The sequence below is a fragment of the Doryrhamphus excisus genome, linkage group LG19 (genome assembly GCF_037039965.1).
Source record: "Doryrhamphus excisus strain RoL-2023G ecotype Guam linkage group LG19, RoL_Dexc_Guam_v1.1, whole genome shotgun sequence".
In the NCBI taxonomy this organism is placed as follows: Eukaryota; Metazoa; Chordata; class Actinopteri; order Syngnathiformes; family Syngnathidae; genus Doryrhamphus; species Doryrhamphus excisus.
The window spans coordinates 2755834-2776673 of NC_136375.1; the positions used below are offsets into that span (position 1 = coordinate 2755834).

General features: G+C 38.2%; 1 protein-coding gene across 1 annotated transcript; it reads left to right on the forward strand.

Moving 5' to 3' along the window:
• The first annotated feature begins 1356 nt into the window (after positions 1 to 1356).
• On the forward strand, positions 1357 to 18773 carry fbxw2 (F-box and WD repeat domain containing 2). The gene is made up of 8 exons (XM_058056473.2): positions 1357 to 1726; positions 3964 to 4256; positions 4750 to 4972; positions 6718 to 6912; positions 11059 to 11192; positions 13587 to 13673; positions 14933 to 15102; positions 18081 to 18773. The coding sequence occupies exons 2-8, from the start codon at positions 3990 to 3992 to the stop codon at positions 18376 to 18378; spliced, it is 1374 nt and encodes a 457-aa protein (XP_057912456.1). The 5' UTR covers positions 1357 to 1726; positions 3964 to 3989; the 3' UTR covers positions 18379 to 18773.
• Positions 18774 to 20840: the final 2067 nt, after the last annotated feature.

The following is a 20840-nucleotide window of genomic DNA, read 5'->3' on the forward strand; positions in this document are numbered from 1 at the left end:
CAAGGCAACATCAGGTCAGACATCATAGTACTTAGTATTTATGGTCATGCTTCGTCCGCAATTTGCTAAACACTAAGCACTGTATACTGTATATTTTTATTCAAAGTTGTATTTTGTATTTTTGCCGCTGTAATTTATAGTGTATTATAAATATAGTGTACTCTGGCACAAGATTAATAAAGTTCTTCTTATATTATGGTAATGGTTTTATTTCATTTGAACATGCATCAGATTACAATTGAGTGCATCCCATAATCAGTTCCCAGTTCCACATGTCCAAAAGGAGTAGGAAGAAGCAAAACTTATTAAATCCTACCCATTCATCTGGTACTTTTACAATCAGTAACTGTTACATTTGTTCACTTCCTGCTTTCCTAATTTAATTTAATTTAATTTAATTTAATTTAATTTAATTTAATTTAATTTAATTTAATTTAATTTAATTTAATTTAATTTAATTTAATTTTTATTTATTTATTTTTGTCCTACTCAATCCATTCCATAGTTTGATTCCACATACTGAAATGCTATTTCTTTTTAACGTAGTCCTAGTATATAAGTGTTTCAAATTTAGTTCTTCTCTGAGATCATATTTCTCCTCTCTTGTAGAGAAGTATTGGATGACATTTTTAGCTAATTGTTTATTTTTAGCCGTATGCATTATTTTAGCTGTTTGAAGATGAACTATATCAGCAAGTTGAAGTATTTGTGATTTTAGAAATAAGGAGTTAGTATGTTCTCTGTAGGCGGCATTATGAATTATCCTTACTGACCTTTTTTGCAGTACATTTAGCGAGTGAAGATTGTTTTTATAGTTATTAGCCCATATTTCCACACAATAAGTAAGATATGGTAGAACCAGAGCACAATAAATAGTGTGGAGTGATTTCTGATTCTGATTATCTTATCTTATTTTTCGTCTCTTGAGTGAACTTCGAAACCTCAGTTACCATTGTTTACATTTCCGCTCCTGCATCCATTTTGAATCGAAACACTTCCTGCTTCCGTAGTCTCAATTTAACTCTACTGTTATATATGGCGCCATCTTGTGGGCTAAACATGCCATAACATATATTAACGTCATAAACATTACAAATTAGCCAAAACAATTTAATAATACATCAAATTCAAATATATGTTTTGAAGATGTTTTCATTCTTAATTGTCAATGACATATGATATGTATCATGAGGTGTCATGTGGTTCATAGTCATATTTCTGTGTGGATACAATATTGTATTGTGTATAAAACTGCAACTTTATGCACATTGCACAAAAGCAAATGTTCCAGTTAACAAACTTTATGCATAAAGCGTGCAATAGTTGTGTAGTTAAATAAAAGCATGTCTTTTTAACGACATTACTGTTATGGTCCTGCACGGAGACACATGTCCTAAATCCTGCTGCTCCCTAATATCGATCTACTCGTCCGGACGAAAGGATTGTCGATCCGATGACAAGATTTATAAGAAGCCGAGTTGACAAGACTTGTCAGCTGTTGAAGAAACGGAACCCGATGATGCTTTTTAGCGGAGAAAGTCGGATACGCTGCGTCATGATGTAACATCTTGTCAGAGGAGCTTCCATCATGGCGGACGGCTAACTTAGCACACGAGCTAGCTTAGCTTAGCTTAGCTTAGCGAGTCTTTCCGCTCGCTTTCCCCTGCTGTGAAACTCGACTCCGACCAAGCATGGTGTCGATAATGAAGCTTTCCACAACCATCTGGTTAGTACGCATTTTATGTCTAAATAATACTTTGTCATTCCACGGTCCGGCATTCTGTTAGCAACGCAGCCCTTCAAGCTCTTTTCACGTTCCCAAATGCAACATCCAGCCGCTCCGTTTGCATCATAAACTGTTATTAAAAGTACTACTTGTACTTGAAAGCACTGTACTCTGTTATGGAATTCTACACACCCTAACCGAAGCTTTCGTGTATTCATTTGCATGTTTGTTTTGACAGTAAAATTGTATTTTCATGCGGTAACCAGGTGATTTCATGTACAACATATGGTACATGAGTATATATCGATAGGATACTTGGAATGACATACTGTGTATTTACTACATATAACTGTACTGTAGTACTGTACATACATGGCACTTGGCCGTCTTCATAATAATACTTTTGGATTATTTGTAAAATTTGTATACATCCTACAATGTTTTGTTTACACCTGGGGTGTCCAACATCCCACCCTGGGGCCATTTATGGGCTGAGAACCATTCCGGTGTTTACCAAAGGAATTGCAGTGGCTGGTTCCAATTTGCATAACTGTCCTTGACGCAATACACAATATACGATGGGGTTGCACGGTGGATGAGTGGTTAGCACACAGACCTCACAGCTAGGAGACCAGGGTTCAATTCCATCCTCGGCCATCTCTGTGTGGAGTTTGCATGTTCTCCCTGTTCATGCGTGGGTACTCCGGTTTCCTCCCACATTCCAAAAACATGCTAGGTTAATTAGCGACTCCAGATTGTCCATAGGTATGAATGTGAGTGTGAATGGTTGTTTGTCTATATGTGCCCTGTGATTGGCTGGCCACCAGTCCAGGGTGTACCCCGCCTCTCACCCGAAGACAGCTGGGATAGGCTCCAGCACCCCCGCGACCCTTGTGAGGATAAGCGGTAGAAAATTAATGAATGAATGAGTTCTCCTCCTATTTTGTGTGGAAGTGGTAACTTTTTGGCTTCTTGATTTGTCTTTCCCCACCCCCGGCCATCTCTGTGTGGAGTTTGCATGTTCTCCCTGTGCATGCGTGGGTTTTCTCCGGGTACTCCGGTTTCCTCCCACATTCCAAAAAAACATGCTAGGTTAATTAGCGACTCCAAATTGTCCATAGGTATGAATGTGAGTGTGAATGGTTGTTTGTCTATATGTGCCCTGTGATTGGCTGGCCACCAGTCCAGGGTGTACCCCGCCTCTCACCCGAAGACAGCTGGGATAGGCTCCAGCACCCCCCCGACCCTTGTGAGGATAAGCGGTAGAAAATGAATGAATGAATGAGTTCTCCTCCTATTTTGTGTGGAAGTGGTAACTTTTTGGCTTCTTGATTTGTCTTTCCCCACCCTCGGCCATCTCTGTGTGGAGTTTGCATGTTCTCCCTGTGCATGCGTGGGTTTTCTCCGGGTACTCCGGTTTCCTCCCACATTCCAAAAAAACATGCTAGGTTAATTAGCGACTCCAAATTGTCCATAGGTATGAATGTGAGTGTGAATGGTTGTTTGTCTATATGTGCACTGTGATTGGCTGGCCACCAGTCCAGGGTACCCAGGCTCTTTCCAGCACCCCCTGTGGCCCTCGTGAGGATGTGGAAGTGGTAGAAAATGAATGAATGACTATAACACATTTAAGCAAAGTTAAGGGAGCCTTTTAAATAACACATAGCAGACCCTGAGACGATGAAAATACCCCGCTTCTTGTCCAAAGACAGCTGGGTTAGGCTCCAGCATACCACCGCTTGTGGGGATTGGGCCTCATGCCTAGCGTGTTTGACTCTAAGTGAAGTTATTTAGGATGTGTGGTTGCAGAATACCAGTCCACCTTATGTTGTATATTTGTAATATGAGGTTTCCAGCTCATATTTTCATCTATTGTGATCCCCAGAAATGTATTTTCCGTCACCCTTTCAATGTCCACACCGTCTATTTGTATTTGCTGGTGTGTCCTTTCTGCTGTTACCAAACAGCATGATTTTTACTTTAGTTTTATTTAGGTTCAAGGACAATCTATTATCATGAAAGCATCTTTTTAGTGTGACCATTTCTTTTCTGAGCTTTCTAATGAATTCGTCTGTACTCCCTCCAGAACAAAAAGCAGTGGTATCATCCGCAAATAATACCAACTTAGTACTAGTACTAATACTAATTGGGGCCTTGTTCTGATAAGAACAATAAGAATGATTGTTTACATCGTAGAAACGCTGGCCTGGTGCTAAAGTGCTGTCTTGTTCTCGCAGGTTTTGCAGGTTGCTCTAATGATCTCATGGAGAGAACAGATTTCGAGGGGTGGCTGGAGTCAATCTCAGCCACTTTTCTTACGCTGAACGACCAGCAGCGGAACCAGTCTTTGGACCACCTCATATCCCTCAGCGGCGCCGCCCAGCTCCGCCACTTGTCCAATGGATTGGAGGCCCTGCTCAAACGAGACTTCCTGCGACTTCTGCCTCTGGAGCTGGCCTTCTACTTGCTGCGCTGGTTAGATCCGCAGACTTTACTCACCTGCTGCCTCGTGTGCAAGCAATGGAATAAAGTAAATGGGATCATTACTGCTTCTCCTTGCGGTCTGCTGTGGGAAATGTTTCTGTGTGTGCTGAAATCTCCGAGGCAACATTTAAAATACTGTCATAATCATTTGTATGTAATTGGTACCACAAGGCATGCTGGGAGTGCTTCCAGCATTCCCGTATGCTTTGCGGTACTCGGTTTGTACATGTTTAGACTAAGCGTAGTTATTATTCCACATTGTAAGCATCGAAATTCCGCTTCTTAACACTGAGAATAAGAAGACGTAGCAGGTGGGATTGGTGATCCTACTTCCTGCAATTCCATTATGGGTAATAGCAATGGGCATAATCCATGTTCTATGCGTGAACAAAGGGGCAACTGAATGATAAATTTAAATAAAATAAATATTTGGAAATACCTGAAAGAAACATAATCACAGACTGCATTTGAATTATTATCATTATTACTTTGAATACTATCTTCTTTTCAAAGTAAGTATCCATCCATTTCTCTTTTAGGTGATAAACTCGTGCATGGAGGTGTGGCAAAATGCTTGTCATGAGCTCGGCTGGAGGATTGATGAGTCCATTCAGGATGCGTCCCATTGGAAGGGTGTCTACATCAAGGCCAAGCTGCGAATGATGCAGCTGAAGGACCAGAAGGCCTTTGAGACGTCTTCCCTGATTGGCCACAGCGCTCGAGTCTATGCGCTCTACTATAAGGATGGTCTGCTCTGTACAGGTATGCTGTTGCTTTTCTAAAAGCTGGCCTTTTATTGGATGCTTTTGTATAAACTGAGCCAACCATTCATAAAAACATTCACACTTATACCTTATACCCACCACCATGGGCAAGACCAAAGAGCCGTAAAGGACGTTAGCGACTGTAGTTCTGCACAAGATCGAATGTTTTGCAAGACTCGCAGAAGATCTGAATGTGGATACAAGACCACGAGCAACATTGTAGACCTGCACAAGACTACCATGGGCTACGATAACATTAGCAAGACTGTAGACCTGCACAAGATCGGAAAGGGCTCTGAGACTATTAGCAAGATTCTAGACCACGACAAGTTCAGAATGTACTACAAGACCATCAGAAAGATTCTAGACCTGCACAACACCGAAAGGAGCTACTAGACCATCAGCAGGATTGTTGACCCTGACAAGTTCAGAATGGACTACAAGACCATCAGAAAGATTGTAGACTGGTACAACACCGGAATGGGCTAAAAGACCATCAGTAAAATTGTCGACCCACACAAGACGGGAATGGGCTACAAGACCATGAGCAAGATTGTAGACCTGCACAAGACTACCATGGGCTACGATAACGTTAGCAAGACTGTAGACCTACACAAGACTGAAATGTTCTATAGGGCTTTCAGGAAGACTTTACACCTGTACAAGACCAGAATGGAGAACTTATGCAATATTTTAGACCCGCACAAGATCCAAATGGGTTACGAGACCATCAGCAGGACTGTAGACCTGCACAAGATCGGAAAGGGCTCTGAGACCATAAGCAAGATTCTAGACCCGCACAACACCGAAAGGAGCTACTAGACCATCAGCAGGATTGTCGACCCCGACAAGTTCAGAATGGACTACAAGACCATCAGAAAGATTCTAGACCTGCACAACACCGCTACTAGCTACTAGACCATCAGAAAGATTGTAGACTGGTACAACACCGGAATGGGTTAAAAGACCATCAGTAAAATTGTCGACCCACACAAGACGGGAATGGGCCACAAGACCATGAGCAAGATTGTAGACCTGCACAAGACTACCATGGGCTACGATAACATTAGCAAGACTGTAGACCTACACAAGACTGAAATGTTCTATAGGGCTTTCAGGAAGACTTTACACCTGTACAAGACCAGAATGGAGAACTTATGCAATATTTTAGACCCGCACAAGATCCAAATGGGTTACGAGACCATCAGCAGGACTGTAGACCTGCACAAGATCGGAAAGGGCTCTGAGACCATTAGCAAGACTCTAGACCCCGACAAGTTCAGAATGGACTACAAGACAAGTAGAAAGATTGTAGACTGGTACAACACCGGAATGGGTTAAAAGACCATCAGTAAAATTGTCGACCCACACAAGACGGGAATGGGCCACAAGACCATGAGCAAGATTGTAGACCTGCACAAGACTACCATGGGCTACGATAACATTAGCAAGACTGTAGACCTACACAAGACTGAAATGTTCTATAGGGCTTTCAGGAAGACTTTACACCTGTACAAGACCAGAATGGAGAACTTATGCAATATTTTAGACCCGCACAAGATCCAAATGGGTTACGAGACCATCAGCAGGACTGTAGACCTGCACAAGACCGGAATGCCAACTTATTACATGGGCAGTTTTTGTAAACATGACACAGTTAGCTTTTATTTTCCAACCTCTGCTTCACAATGACATTAAGACATGCTAGCTTTAATAATAATATTATAATATTTGTCCTTTCAGGATCCGATGATCTCTCTGCCAAATTATGGGATGTTCGCACTGGGCAGTGCATTTACGGGATTCAGACTCACACCTGTGCCACAGTGAAGTTTGACGAACAGAAGCTGGTTACTGGGTCCTTTGACAACACTGTTGCATGCTGGGAGTGGAGCACAGGGGCCAAAATCCAGCAGTTCCGTGGCCACACCGGAGCAGGTTGGTTGAAACGCAGAGCAGCTATGTGTTTGGGAATGTGATCCGAATACGTGCTACCACTGAATATCGCTAAATGTTCATGTTAGGGCTGAGTGATATGACCTCAAATCAATGCCAGGATGAATTGGGCAGTTTCTGCCATCTGAAAATAATGGCAGGAAATGCAAATGATTTGCCTTCCATTGATTTGTTGACCAACAGGTATACATTGCTTTTCAATGAAATATAGAAGTATAAAAATGACAACTCTTTGCATTTTGTGTTGTTTTGCTCAACATTATCTTTGTGGAACCCAAAATATTTCCAAATGACAGATGTGGATTTTTTTTTTTCGGAACAAGCACAACACAGTCGTTTATACAGTAAACCTCGGATATCAATCAATCGGATTCAATTGTTCCCACTGGTTTTGTCCGATATAAGCGAAATCCGTTATACAGTCCCTGACAAAAGTCTTGTCGCTTATCCAAGTTGTAGGAACAACAAATAATAACTTGACTTGTAGTTGCTCAATTGGAATCAGAAATGACTTATATGAAAGGCAAAGCCCTCTAGATTATGCTTTTTATATCAAAATAAAGTTTTGTACCATTCATTGAGTTTTATCATTTAATTAGGACATAAAGGTCAGATTTTGCTTGGACAAAAGTCTTGTCGCATACAAAAAAAATGTAGAAATAATACATATACTTAATTTTGAATACACAAATATGCTACAATAACATCAGAACATAAAGTCATTGTACCTTGGAAAAAAGAATTAATATTGTGTATGGCTCCCATGAGCTTGGAGGACTGCATCCATACGTCTTGGCAATGACTCAAATAACTTATTGATGAAGTCATCTGGAATGGCCAAGAAAGCAGTCTTGCAGGACTCCCAGAGTTCATCAGGATTTTTCGGCTTCATCTTCCAAGCCTCCTCCTTCATCTTACCCCATGTTCAATAATGTTCATGTCTGGCGACTGGGCCGGCCAATCCTGGAGCACCTTGACCTTCTTGGCTTTCAGGAACTTGGATGTGGAGGCTGAAGTATGAGAAGGAGCGCCATCCTGCTGCAGAATTTGCCCTTTCTTGTGGTTTGGAATGTAATGGCCAGCGAGAATTTCTTGATATTTCAGGCTGTTGATGTTGCCATCCACTCTGCAGATCTGTCGCACACCCCCATACTGGATGTATCCCCAAACCATGATTTTTCCTCCACCAAACTTGACTGTTTTCTGGGTGAATCTTGGGTCCATGCGGGTTATACTGCAGAAGACCTGTTGGAACCCGCATGGACCCAAGATTCACCCAGAAAACAGTCAAGTTTGGTGGAGGAAAAATCATGGTTTGAGGGAAATTGGAACGGGACTGGAGATTTGGTCCGAAATAGGCGAAATTTGTTATAAAAAAATCCGATATATGCAATGAATTTTTATTGGAAATGCATTACAGAAAAATTGGTTCTTTTTTGGTATTGGTCTGTTGTGAGCGAATTTCTGATATATCCGAGTCCGATATATCCGAGGTTTACTGTATGTCTCTACTCATCATTTGTTTACTTTCTTGTTCAGACTGGAAGGGTGGAGTCACATGACAAGTTCACTTTTTGCTCAATTTTGCACATATTTCACAATCCCTATGTGAAACATGAACATATATTTATTTCCCTTTTCTGTGCATTATAATGTAAGAATACTAGTTAATATGAGCTAGCTTAAAATGCACGTCTTAGGGACACAGCTACTTTTGTCGAAACAAAAAAACTTGGGCCCGAGACAAGATACCCGTTTGTCCCCCCATCAATGGCCCAGATTGTAAATAACAACATTATTCTCTTCCTGGGGGAAGGAGGCGCGTCTCACCTTGTTGACGGACGTAGCCTACCATGTCTAATTGTGTGAGTGCTGAGATACCTACCTCTCCATTTTGCTACCCAAAATCACCATCAAATGTGATCTGAACTGTCAAAATCACACAGATAAAAAAAACAGTGTCTGCTTTAACTAAAACCACCCAAACATTTGTAGGATTTCATATTTTAATGAGGATAGCATGCAAACAATGACTGAACCCTGTGCCGAAGGAGACTTAAAGAGCAATTGAAACCAATTTTTACCTAACAATTTAAGTCAGGTGTGTGCCCAATCACTGATGAGTGGCTTAAAGCTGCCATTTTGTAAGTAACAACATTATTCTCTTCCCGGGGGAAGGAGGCGCGTCTCACCGTGTTGACGGACGTAGCCTACCATGTCTAATTGTGTGACTGCACTGCTGAGGTACCTACCTCTCCATTTCGCTACCCAAAATCACCATCAAATGTGATCTGAACTTTGTCAAAATCACACAGACAAAAAAACAGTGTCTGCTTTAACTAAAACCACCCAAACATTTGTAGGTTTTCATATTTTAATGAGGATAGCATGCCAAAAATGACAGAAGGGGGAGGAATAAGTAACTGAACCCTGTGCCCTAAGGAGACTTAAGGAGCAATTGAAACCAATTTTTACCAAACAATTTAAGTCAGGTGTGTGCCCAATCACTGATGAGTGGCTTAAAGCTGCCATGTTGTAAGTAACATTATTCTTTTCCTGGAGGAAGGAGGCGCGTCTCACCGTGTTGACGGACGTAGCCTACCATGTCTAATTGTGTGAATGCTGAGATACCTACCTCTCCATTTCGCTACACAAACTCAACAAGATGCCCGTTTGCATCTTCACACAGACAAAAAAAACAGTGTCTGCTTTAACTAAGACCACCCAAACATTTGTAGGATTTCATATTTTAATGAGGATAGCATGCAAACAATCACTGATTGGCTGAGTGGCTTAAAGCTGCCATTTTGTAAGTAACAACATTATTCTCTTCCCGGGGGAAGGAGGCGCGTCTCACCTTGTTGACGGACGTAGCCTACCATGTCTAATTGTGTGAATGCTGAGATACCTACCTCTCCATTTCGCTACACAAACTCAACAAGATGCCCGTTTGCATCTTCACACAGACGAAAAAACAGTGTCTGCTTTAACTAAGACCACCCAAACATTTGTAGGATTTCATATTTTAATGAGGATAGCATGCAAACAATCACTGATGAGTGGCTTAAAGCTGCCATGTTGTAAGTAACAACATTATTCTCTTCCTTTGGGAAGGAGGCGCGTCTCACCTTGTTGACGGACGTAGCCTACCATGTCTAATAGTGTGAATGCTGAGATACCTACCTCTCCATTTCGCTACACAAACTCAACAAGATGCCCGTTTGCATCTTCACACAGATGAAAAAACAGTGTCTGCTTTAACTAAGACCACCCAAACATTTGTAGGATTTCATATTTTAATGAGGATAGCATGCAAACAATCACTGATGAGTGGCTTAAAGCTGCCATGTTGTAAGTAACAACATTATTCTCTTCCTTTGGGAAGGAGGCGCGTCTCACCTTGTTGACGGACGTAGCCTACCATGTCTATTTGTGTGAATGCTGCGGTGCAGTGAGAGTCATTATTCATCTATTTATTCCTGTACTTCTAATAATATTTTTTTTGTCTCCTAATTCCTGCCATATTTCTGTCTGTCAAAAAGTTGAGTTCAGGACATATTAAAAAAAAAATAATAATAAAAATATTTATTTATTTATTATTTTCTGTGAGAATTTACCCATTGAAAATCATATGGGGTGACCCCTACTGATTGGAAAATAATTTTCCATTACTGCAGTTGGGGGTCCCGCTGAAGGGGTCATTTGGGGGTCAGGGAGGCAGGGGGTACTTTCGATGTTAGTGCAGACAGTCCTATTCCTAGCAGTCTGCTAGGAATGGTGGACAAATTAAATGGAAATTAAATGGAATTCCGTGCCAATTTTCCCCATTGAAAATGAATGGACAATTTCAGTGTTGAATAGTGCCCCCTATTGGTGGAAGTTAATTTTCCATGTAACATGATGATCCATGATGACAGAATGTTACATGTCTCAGGTTGTGGAGTGGACATCTCCTAACCTGTTGGTTGCTGCTGCTATTTCACGATTCATGGTACATTTCAGTTCGGCATTCACGGCAATTTTACTTTTCACTTTCCTGTCATTTGAACAAGTTGTCTTCCTCAGCGTAGCGATGTGCAACCGTGTCATTTGCTCATTTGCATAACTAACATTTGTCTGTCTGCTCAGTTTTCAGCGTGGACTACAATGATGAACTGGACATGCTGGTCAGCGGCTCCGCGGACTTCACCGTGAAGGTCTGGGCGTTGGCAGCCGGCGCCTGTCTCAACACTCTGACTGGACACACCGAATGGGTTACCAAGGTCTGCTAACTGTTGTAATTATTCTTTACGTATTTACATATATTATCTGTAATTGGTGGGCCATTATTTTATCTTCACCAGGGATGTCCAAAGTTTTTCCAGCGAGGGCCACATATTGACAAATGAAAGGATATAGATTCAAATATGTAGATATTTTGTTTCATATATGCTATGAAGCGATATATATGTATATGTCTAGAAAATACCGCATCTCAGCTTTGTGATATTGGTGAAAAAAAACATATGGTTGACGTCATGAATCTGTTCCAAACACTCAAAAATGTTAACTACTGAAATTATTATTTTTTTTAGTTTAGTTTAGTTTTTTTAACTTTTATATGTGCCCTGTGATTGACTGCCGACCAGTCAAGGGTGTACCCTGCCTGTTGCCCGAAGACAGCTGGGATAGGCTCCAGCACCCCCCCCCACCAACTCTGACATGTATAAACGAATGTTGTTACTCTAGTCTGGTGTTTTTTTTAAAAAAGATTTATAATTTTTTTTTTACTTAAAAAAAAAAAAACTTTTGATAATTTAAAATAATTTATTCCCTTATTATTTTGACTTTATTTGACCTAATTTTCCCCCCAAAATTATTTTTGTTGTTTGTTTCTCCATACTTCAAAAAACATATTTTACTTTAATATTATAACTCTATGCTACTGAAATTATTAATTTAATTTAATTTTTAACTTTTATATGTGCCCTGTGATTGACTGCCGACCAGTCCAGGGTGTACCCTGCCTGTCGCCCGAAGACAGCTGGGATAGGCTCCAGCACCCCCCCACCAACTCTGACATGTATAAACGAATGTTGTTACTCTAGTCTGGTGGGTTTTTAAAAAAGATTTATAATTTTTTTTTACTTGAAAAAAATACTTTTTATAATTTAAAATAATTTATTCCCTTATTATTTTGACTTTATTTGCCTGTGATTGACTAATATTATAACTCTATGCTAGTGAAATTATTAATTTAATTTTATTTTTAACTTTTATATGTGCCCTGTGATTGACTGCCGACCAGTCAAGGGTGTACCCTGCCTGTCGCCCGAAGACAGCTGGGATAGGCTCCAGCATCCCCCCAACAACTCTGATACGTATAAATGAATGCTGTTGCCCTAAAGTTACTCTAGTCTGGTGGTTTTTTTAAAAAAAGATTTATAATTTTTTTTACTTAAAAAAAAAACCTTTTTATAATTTAAAATAATTTATTCCCTTATTATTTTGACTTTATTTGACCTAATTTTCCCCCCAAAATTATTTTTGTTGTTTGTTTCTCCATACTTCAATTTTTTATTTCAATTTTATTTTTAACTTTTATATGGGCCCTGTGATTGACTGCCGACCAGTCAAGGGTGTACCCTGCCTGTCGCCCGAAGACAGCTGGGATAGGCTCCAGCACCGCCCCCACGACCCTCGTGTGGTAGAAGAATTGAAGTGGTAGAGAATGAATGAATGAATGAATGAACTTTTGATTATTACTTTCTTAATATTTTGCAGCTGTTTTTCCCCTTTCCCATTATCTGTCACTTTGTTCTTAATATTTTAAACCTGATTAATTTTTGCAGCTTCTGTTTGTTGTTGTTTTTTTTCATTTGGTTTTCTTGTGAAATTCTATTTTTAACTTACTCAATACCAAAGACGTATTTATACACTTTTTTTTTTTTTGCCCGAGAGGTAAAAAGTGGCGATGACGCAACTGCAGAATAAAAGAAGTCACTTTTCAAGCACTTGTAAAACATAAAAACGGCCACCAGGTGGCAGAAGTGCATTTGATAAAAGCACAGGATGGAGCTTTTGCATGTAAGCGTGTGCGCACACGGTCTAACCTACCATGTTTACTGTACATATATGTATATCCACACAAAACAATAATCTGTGTGCCTTGAAAAATCGGTCACGTCATCTAAAACAGCTGCTACTAAAGTGTGTTCATCATGTTGGTAGCATGTAAAAAAGTCATTACCAAAAAATGGCTTAATCCAAGACCCCGGTCTTGGTCTTGGCCCCCCTGGAGGACTGGCTTTATGTGATGAATCCATTACACGATATGGAACTATTAACACATAGATTGAGCACTGAAGAAGACATATGTGGAGAAAAATGGCCGAAATGGATACTGTTCACGAACATAAACCAAGGAAATAATAATAATAATAATAATAACTAAATTATAGTATACTACTTTAGTTTTCAGTTTTTTGTATTAATGTTGACGTTTTGTTAAAAAAATAATAATAAAATTGAAAGAATGGGCTAAATCGGCCCTTGGACTGCACTTTGGACACCCCTGTACGAGAAGTAATTCCCATTTTTGCTTTGTTGTTTCAAACATGAGTTAAGTGTTAGCATACTTTATTATTATGATTATGATTATTATACTGTTGACTTAGGTGATACTACAGAAAAGTGAAGTGGAGTCGATGGTGCACAGTCCTGGTGATTATATCCTCCTAAGTGCTGACAAGTATGAAATTAAGGTAATGTTTATTTTATTTATTTTCATCATGCCGGTTTTTTATAATGTGTGTACAATTGAGTGCATCCCATAATCAGTTCCCAGTTCCACATGTCCAAAAGGAGTAGGAAGAAGCAAAGCTTATTAAATCCTACCCCTCCATCTGGTACTTTTACAATCAGTAACTGTTACATTTGTTCACTTCCTGCTTTTCATAATACAGTTTTTTTACATTTTAATTTTTTTTATATTTTATTTTTGTAACTGTTACATTTGTTCACTTCCTGCCTTTCTAATTTATTTTAATTTAATTTAATCCATCTGGTACTTTTACAATCAGTAACTTACATTTGTTCACTTCCTGCTTTTCATAATAGTTTTTTTTTAAGTTTTTACATTATTACAAATTTATATTTTATTTTTGTAACTGTTACATTTGTTCACTTCCTGCCTTCCAAATATAATTTAAGTTTTTTTAATTAATTAAAAACATTAAAAAAACAAAAACACAATTAAAAATACAACACAATTTTTTTAAATATTTTAATTTTAATTTTTTGTCCCATCATATTTCTCCTCTCTTGTAGAGAAGTATTGGATGACATTTTTAGCTAATTGGTTATTTTTAGCCTTATGCATTATTTTAGCTGTTTGAAGATGAACTATATCAGCAAGTTGAAGTATTTGTGATTTTAGAAATAAGGAGTTAGTATGTTCTCTGTAGGCGGCATTATGAATTATCCTTACTGACCTTTTTTGCAGTGCATTTAGCTAGTGAAGATGGCTTTTTGGCTTTATTATTTATTGTTTATATTTATTTTATGTTATTTTAATTTAATTTATTAATGATTTTACATTTTTTAATTAAAAAAATAATTTAAAAAATTGTTAATTTAAAATTTTTAATTTTAAATTTTTTAATTTCAATTACATTTTTAATTTTTTTTTTATTTAATTAATTTTTGTGACTTCTGCCATCTAGTGGAAGAGCATTAAACTGTTCTGTGGTTGCTGTAGATAGATGAGCAAGGATGAATGAGTTCTTGTAAATATTTGGACCATTGGTGTCAAATGGGTTAATTTAATGAATCACGTGATGGTGCTTTTGCTGTAGCACACTGGTTGGGAATCACCATTTCACAGAAACTTGATGATTCTGGGGAAAAAAATCGGAATCATGATATTTTTTTCGTAGTTTGCATGCTAGTATCAGCCATTTTTCAGTGACCTAAAGAGGGCCATATGGAGGGGATGATGTTATGGGTTTTTGTTCGTTTTCAGGTCTGGCCTTTAGGAAAAGAAATCAACTGTAAGTGCTTAAAGACCCTGTCCGTGTCGGAGAACCGCAGCATCAGCCTTCAACCTCGTTTGCAGTTTGACGGCCGCTACATCGTCTGTAGTTCAGACCTCGGAGTTTATCAGTGGGACTTTGCCAGTTTTGAGATTCTCAGGTAAACACAATCTTTACAACATCTGGGAACTGAAGCCTGTTCTGTTGATAATGTAATATAACACAGTCCATATACTGATATACTGATCTAGATTTAGTTCTAGGATCAGACTGATGTCATTATGAAACATTGTCAGATACAGTAAAGTCTCGTTATATCGATATCGGTTAAAACGAATTACTACTTATTACGATACTATTTTCATTTCCCGGCAAATTTCTAGTCTTTTATGATATAATTAGTTCCGTTAGTACGATACCCGGTTATTATGATAATCCGGTTACTACGATGCCCTTTTCATCTCCCGCCAGCCAATTTGGTCTGCTTATATCGATACAAAAGCAGCTTAAATCAATCTTTGCTTAAGGATTTCAATACCAAAAAAGAACACGGCCAACGGCTGCTTCCAGTCAACTTTATTTTTCACACTTCCACCACCAGAGTGCAGCACACACAGCGGAAAACACCCGTCCCTCGCGCCTACTCCTCCGGGTGGCAACACCTTCCCTATCGATAGTTCCGGGGTGAATTATGTCCCGGTAACCGGTAATCACTACAGCGTAAGTTTATTTTTATTTACTGTAGTACAAAATGTATTGTAGTACAAAAGCATGCTAGATACGCAATCCATGAATTCAAGGAGAAAATTACATGCCATATCAAAGATCCGCCCACTTTTAATGCAGTTCGGCGCAGGATCGGATATATGGATAGTCCGGTTATATCGATATTTTTTCCGACTTGCGAGAATATCGATATAACGAGACTTTACTGTATATATTTATGTTGTGTTAGCTTTCTGGTATCATGTCTTATGTTACCGGGTGGGTTTTGACCCATGTATTAAGTCACATTATATCATACATTATACATTAAATCATGTATTAAGACACTCCACAGTAGCCACGTTTCTACATGACCAGTTTTTCTCTTTCCCAAAGACCTTTCGGGAAACTATGGTATCCATAGAAAGGAATATTCCAATCTCTTGTCTACATGCGCTGTGAAAATCAAACAGAATAGTCAATAGGGCATGCCCAGTAAAACGTAAACATCAACATCACGTGATACCGGCTTCCCCGAGTTTTTCTTTCACTTGTTGGAATAACTCCGTATTTACAGTTTTTCGTCTGTTCAGTCTTGAAATTTAGTTTGAATCAAAAACAAACTTTGCTTAGTCCAGTGCCGATTGCTGGCCTCCATTTTTGAAACTGAAGACCGTTTGGATCTGCGTGTTACGTCATATCTGAACATGCGCTGAAAGATCAATTTAAACAGAAAAGGATCAAATTCAATCTTGCTAATATTTTATAATTAAACTCAGGACATGTTTTATATAGATATATATTTTATTTTTATGAATAAAGTATAGAAGGGTTTAGATCAGGGGTCTCAAACTCAATTTACTTGGGGGCCACTGGAGCTAAGGTCTGGGCAAGGCTGGGCCGCATCATTTAAAAACAGAAAAATATTTGAATAAACTTTGCTTTGGTTTCGATTTTCTACAATAAAAGCTCTGATAAAACATTCCAGTGTTCCCAAATATCTCAAATGAACACATTTGGCCCGCGGGACCGTTCCACAGATGGCGCTAATGCACACGGAAGCTGCTTGCCAACCGCCAATAAACAACAGAAGAAGAAAAACACCGCAAAGAAGAACGCAATCTGACAACTTTCTGTTTGAGCGGGCACAAGATACCTCAATCGGATTGGTTGAATCAGGGGTCTCAAACATATGGTCCGCGGGCCAAATGTGTCCCGCAGGACACTAGTTTGAGGCCCGCGCAAGTTTGATATGGATGCTGTATGGTATCATGTACCCAGAAAAAATTATTACATTTGATTAATGTTCATGTTAAAGGTTAAATAACTGTTAATAGTTATCCTCCCTATCCGTGTGGAAGTGGTAAGTTTTTGGCGATTTAAGTTGAAAGGAAATAACTCGAAGGCTACCGTTTAGGTCGCTAGCTCTCTAGTTTGCGAGTTAGCATATGTCTCAAGACCCTGCAGTTGCGCAATATGTTGTAAATAAAAAGAGTATAAATGTGACTATAGTCGTGTTTTGTCATGTCTACAGGGCTCTAATAATGCTTTGTTCATTTTAATCTGAAAAAAAATAATTTGTCTACCCACCAACGATATGTGCTTTCTTAAGTTTTTATTATTATTAATATTATATTTTGATTGATTTTCCCTATTCTTGATTTGTTTATTTATTTTTCATCTTATTTTGTGCAGAAAAATAAAAATTAAGATATTTTAGAACAGTGGAATGTTTTATCAGAGCTTTTATTGTAGAAAATCGGAACCAAAGCACTGAAAAAAATTGTATATTTTTCAGTTTTTAATAAATGTTTTTTTTTTTTGGAAAACCTGATGAGGCCCAGCCTTGCCCAGACCCTAGCTCCAGTGGCCCCCAGGCAAATTGAGTTTGAGACCTCGAGGTTAAAGGAATATTCCATCCCTGTTCAATTCTTTCCGTTTGAGCAAATAAACCAAATGCAATTGGAATATTTGCGTCCATGTATACTATTGACATAATGGCTATTGACATAATATTTGCAAATGATGATTAATAAATGTTAAAATTTGGATAATTCCTCACGGGACACCTGACGTTTTTTTCAAGGTACACTAGTGTTCCGCGGCACAGTGCTTGAAAATCACTACTCTAATAGACTTAGCGATGCACGTGAGAGGTAGTGGCGACATTTTGTAACATTGTTGGTTCAATTATTTTGCGAAGGAGTCCGTCATCAGGAAAAAATTTTGGTTATTGTTGTACCGCAAAATTTTTCCAACGTAAAAAATGGCAAAAATGGTTGAAAAACACTGCGTTCGCTTCAGCCACTTAAGTGACCACTAAGTGTCTGAAGCTTCCAAGTGTCCCCGATTCTGCTGGAGACTTCCTGGAATTGCTGGACTGAAGTAACGTAACGCCATCACTCTTAAATCGCCGTTGTTTTATTTCCCCAGGGTGATCAAATCCCAGGACCCGGCCAACCTGTCTTTGCTCAGCTTCGGCGAGGTCTTTGCCCTCCTTTTTGACAACCATTTCCTCTACGTGATGGATCTCAGGACAGAGTCCATTTCGGGTCGCTGGCCCCTGCCACCTTATAGGAAATCTAAACGCGGGTCCAGTTTCCTGGCCGGTGTTACGTCTTGGCTCAATGGCCTGGATGGAGACAATGATTCTGGACTTGTGTTTGCCACGAGCATGCCGGACCACAGCATCCACTTAGTACTATGGAAGGAAAACATGCATCAAACCTGACGCCGGGACGGGACGGGACAATTTTATTTTAAATTTTTTGGTCCGATCAGAAAAGACTGGAGATTTCTTGGACTGGAATATTAAGGTTCCACATAAACCACTTTTGTATTAAATGTGTGTAATGTAAAGGCAAGTCATAATGCTTTTGTGTTCTTATTGGTTGGCTCAGAACATTAAAATAATAATCATATTGCTGACCTTTATTATATAGCTTGTCATTTTTTTTATTGTGAATACAATCCATGTCCAAAATAAGTAAGAGTTACTAGCCTAATAGCCAACAAAGACAACATTTTTACTTTATTTTACTTTTATTTTACCAACAAAAGTTTCTAATGGTGAAATCCAAGTGACTTGATAATAAGCCCGTGCCTCACTAATACTGCAATACTACAATATCAGAAATACTACGTTAGAAATACTCAATCTGGACAATATTATTATTATTATTGAATTTGTGCCATTCCCCCCCCCCCCCCCCCCCGTAACACTGTACAGTTCTTCCACACCAGGAAGGCTGCAAAATATCCATAACATCTGATAAAGGTCCAAAGACAGCTGATTTTTTTTTTGTGTTGGAAAATGGACTTGAAGAATTCAACCCGATTTTAGCTTCCGGGTGAGAAATGTGATGGTAAAATCTCTTTGGTTCTCAACGAAGGCGGTCGCATCGTTCCCATCTCCTCCCTATCCCGTATCTTCCCTGCTTTGCTTGATTCTTATGTCTTGTTTTATTTAAAAAAAAAACTCCCTTAACTTTGCTTAAATGTCTTATATTCGTTCATTCATTTTCTACCACTTCCACATCCTCACGAGGGCCGGCCAGCCAATCACAGGGCACATATAGACTAACAACCATTCACACTCACATTCATACCTATGGACAATTTGGAGTCGCAAATTAACCTAGCATGTTTTTGGAATGTGGGAGGAAACCGGAATACCCGGAAAAAAAAACACGCATGCACGGAGAGAACATGCAAACTCCACACAGAGATGGCCGAGGGTGGAATTGAACTCGAGTCTCCTAGCTGTTAACCACTTGACCACCGTGCAGCCCTCCAATTACATTATTCATGGAAAATACTTTGTTTTGTTTACACAATTAGACAGGATGTGGCAAAAAAAAGCGCTCTTATTTTGAAGTGTGTCGAGAATGTATGGGAGCGAGAATAAATGTGCCTCTCATGCTTATTTCACTCAGAAAGGGCATCAGGTGGACTCGTGTTTGTGATGAGATTCCAATTTGGAGTGGCCAATTAACCTAGCATGTTTTTGGAATGGGGGAGGAAACCGGAGTACCCGGAGAAAACCCATAATCAGTTCCCAGTTCCACATGTCCAAAAGGAGTAGGAAGAAGCAAAGCTTATTAAATCTTACCCCTCCATCTGGTACTTTTACAATCACTAACTGTTACATTTGTTCACTTCCTGCTTTTTTTTGTTTTTAATGATGTACCTCATACCGAAGTAATTAAGTAAGTTAATGATTCACCATCTTGAGTAAAATACTGTATTACAAATAAGACAGAGAACAAAGTCCACAAAGTCAGCAAACGTGTTGCAAAATGAAAGGGCGGTAAGATGACTGATCGGTCTTGAATGCAGGCCAGCAGGGAGCCAGGAGATGGACGGCTAATCTCTTAGCCAAGTGTGAGCACGCTAATTCTCTGGATTAAACACTTCTACTCCTGTCGTCTACACAGTCATGGCAAACACTCGCTTCTCTGTATTACAACCAGGTTTTCATGTAAATACCACTCTATGTTATCATAGTAATAATAAGAATAAGAATAATTATGATTATTGTAACATTATTCTAACATAATAATAATTATTATTATTTTAACATAACATAATAATAATAATTAGTAGTATGTTATAATAGTAATTATTATATATTATATTAATTATTATATATAATAATAATTATTATTATAAGAGTGGTATTTATGGCAAAACCTGGTTATAATACAATAATATATAATATATTATCATAATATAATATAATAAAAGTAATAAGTAATAATATAATAAATTATATAATATAATAATATAATAAATATAATAAATTATTATGTTATAATAATAATAATTATATATTATATTCTATTATTATATATAATAATAATTATTATTATAACAGTGGTATTTACAGCAAAATCTGGTTGTAATACAATAATATATAATATAATATATTATAATAATATAATATAATAGTATTTACAGTAAAACCTGGTTGTAATACAATATATATTATAATAATATAATATATTATTATAATATAATAATAGTAATAATAATAATTATTATATTATAATAGTAATTATTATATATTATATTAATTATTATATATAATAATAATACTACTAATTATTATTATTATAACAGAGTGGTATTTACAGCAAAATCTGGTTGTAATACAATATATAATAATATAATAATACTAATAATTATTATGTT

Bases quoted from the DNA above. Each gene is read 5' to 3' on its own strand.
- fbxw2 (XM_058056473.2), top strand. From the start codon at position 3,990: ATGGAGAGAACAGATTTCGAGGGGTGGCTGGAGTCAATCTCAGCCACT. The intron at 6,913-11,058 runs GTTGGTTGAAAC...CTGTCTGCTCAG, and splicing joins CCGTGGCCACACCGGAGCAG to TTTTCAGCGTGGACTACAAT. The intron at 11,193-13,586 runs GTCTGCTAACTG...CTGTTGACTTAG, and splicing joins ACACCGAATGGGTTACCAAG to GTGATACTACAGAAAAGTGA.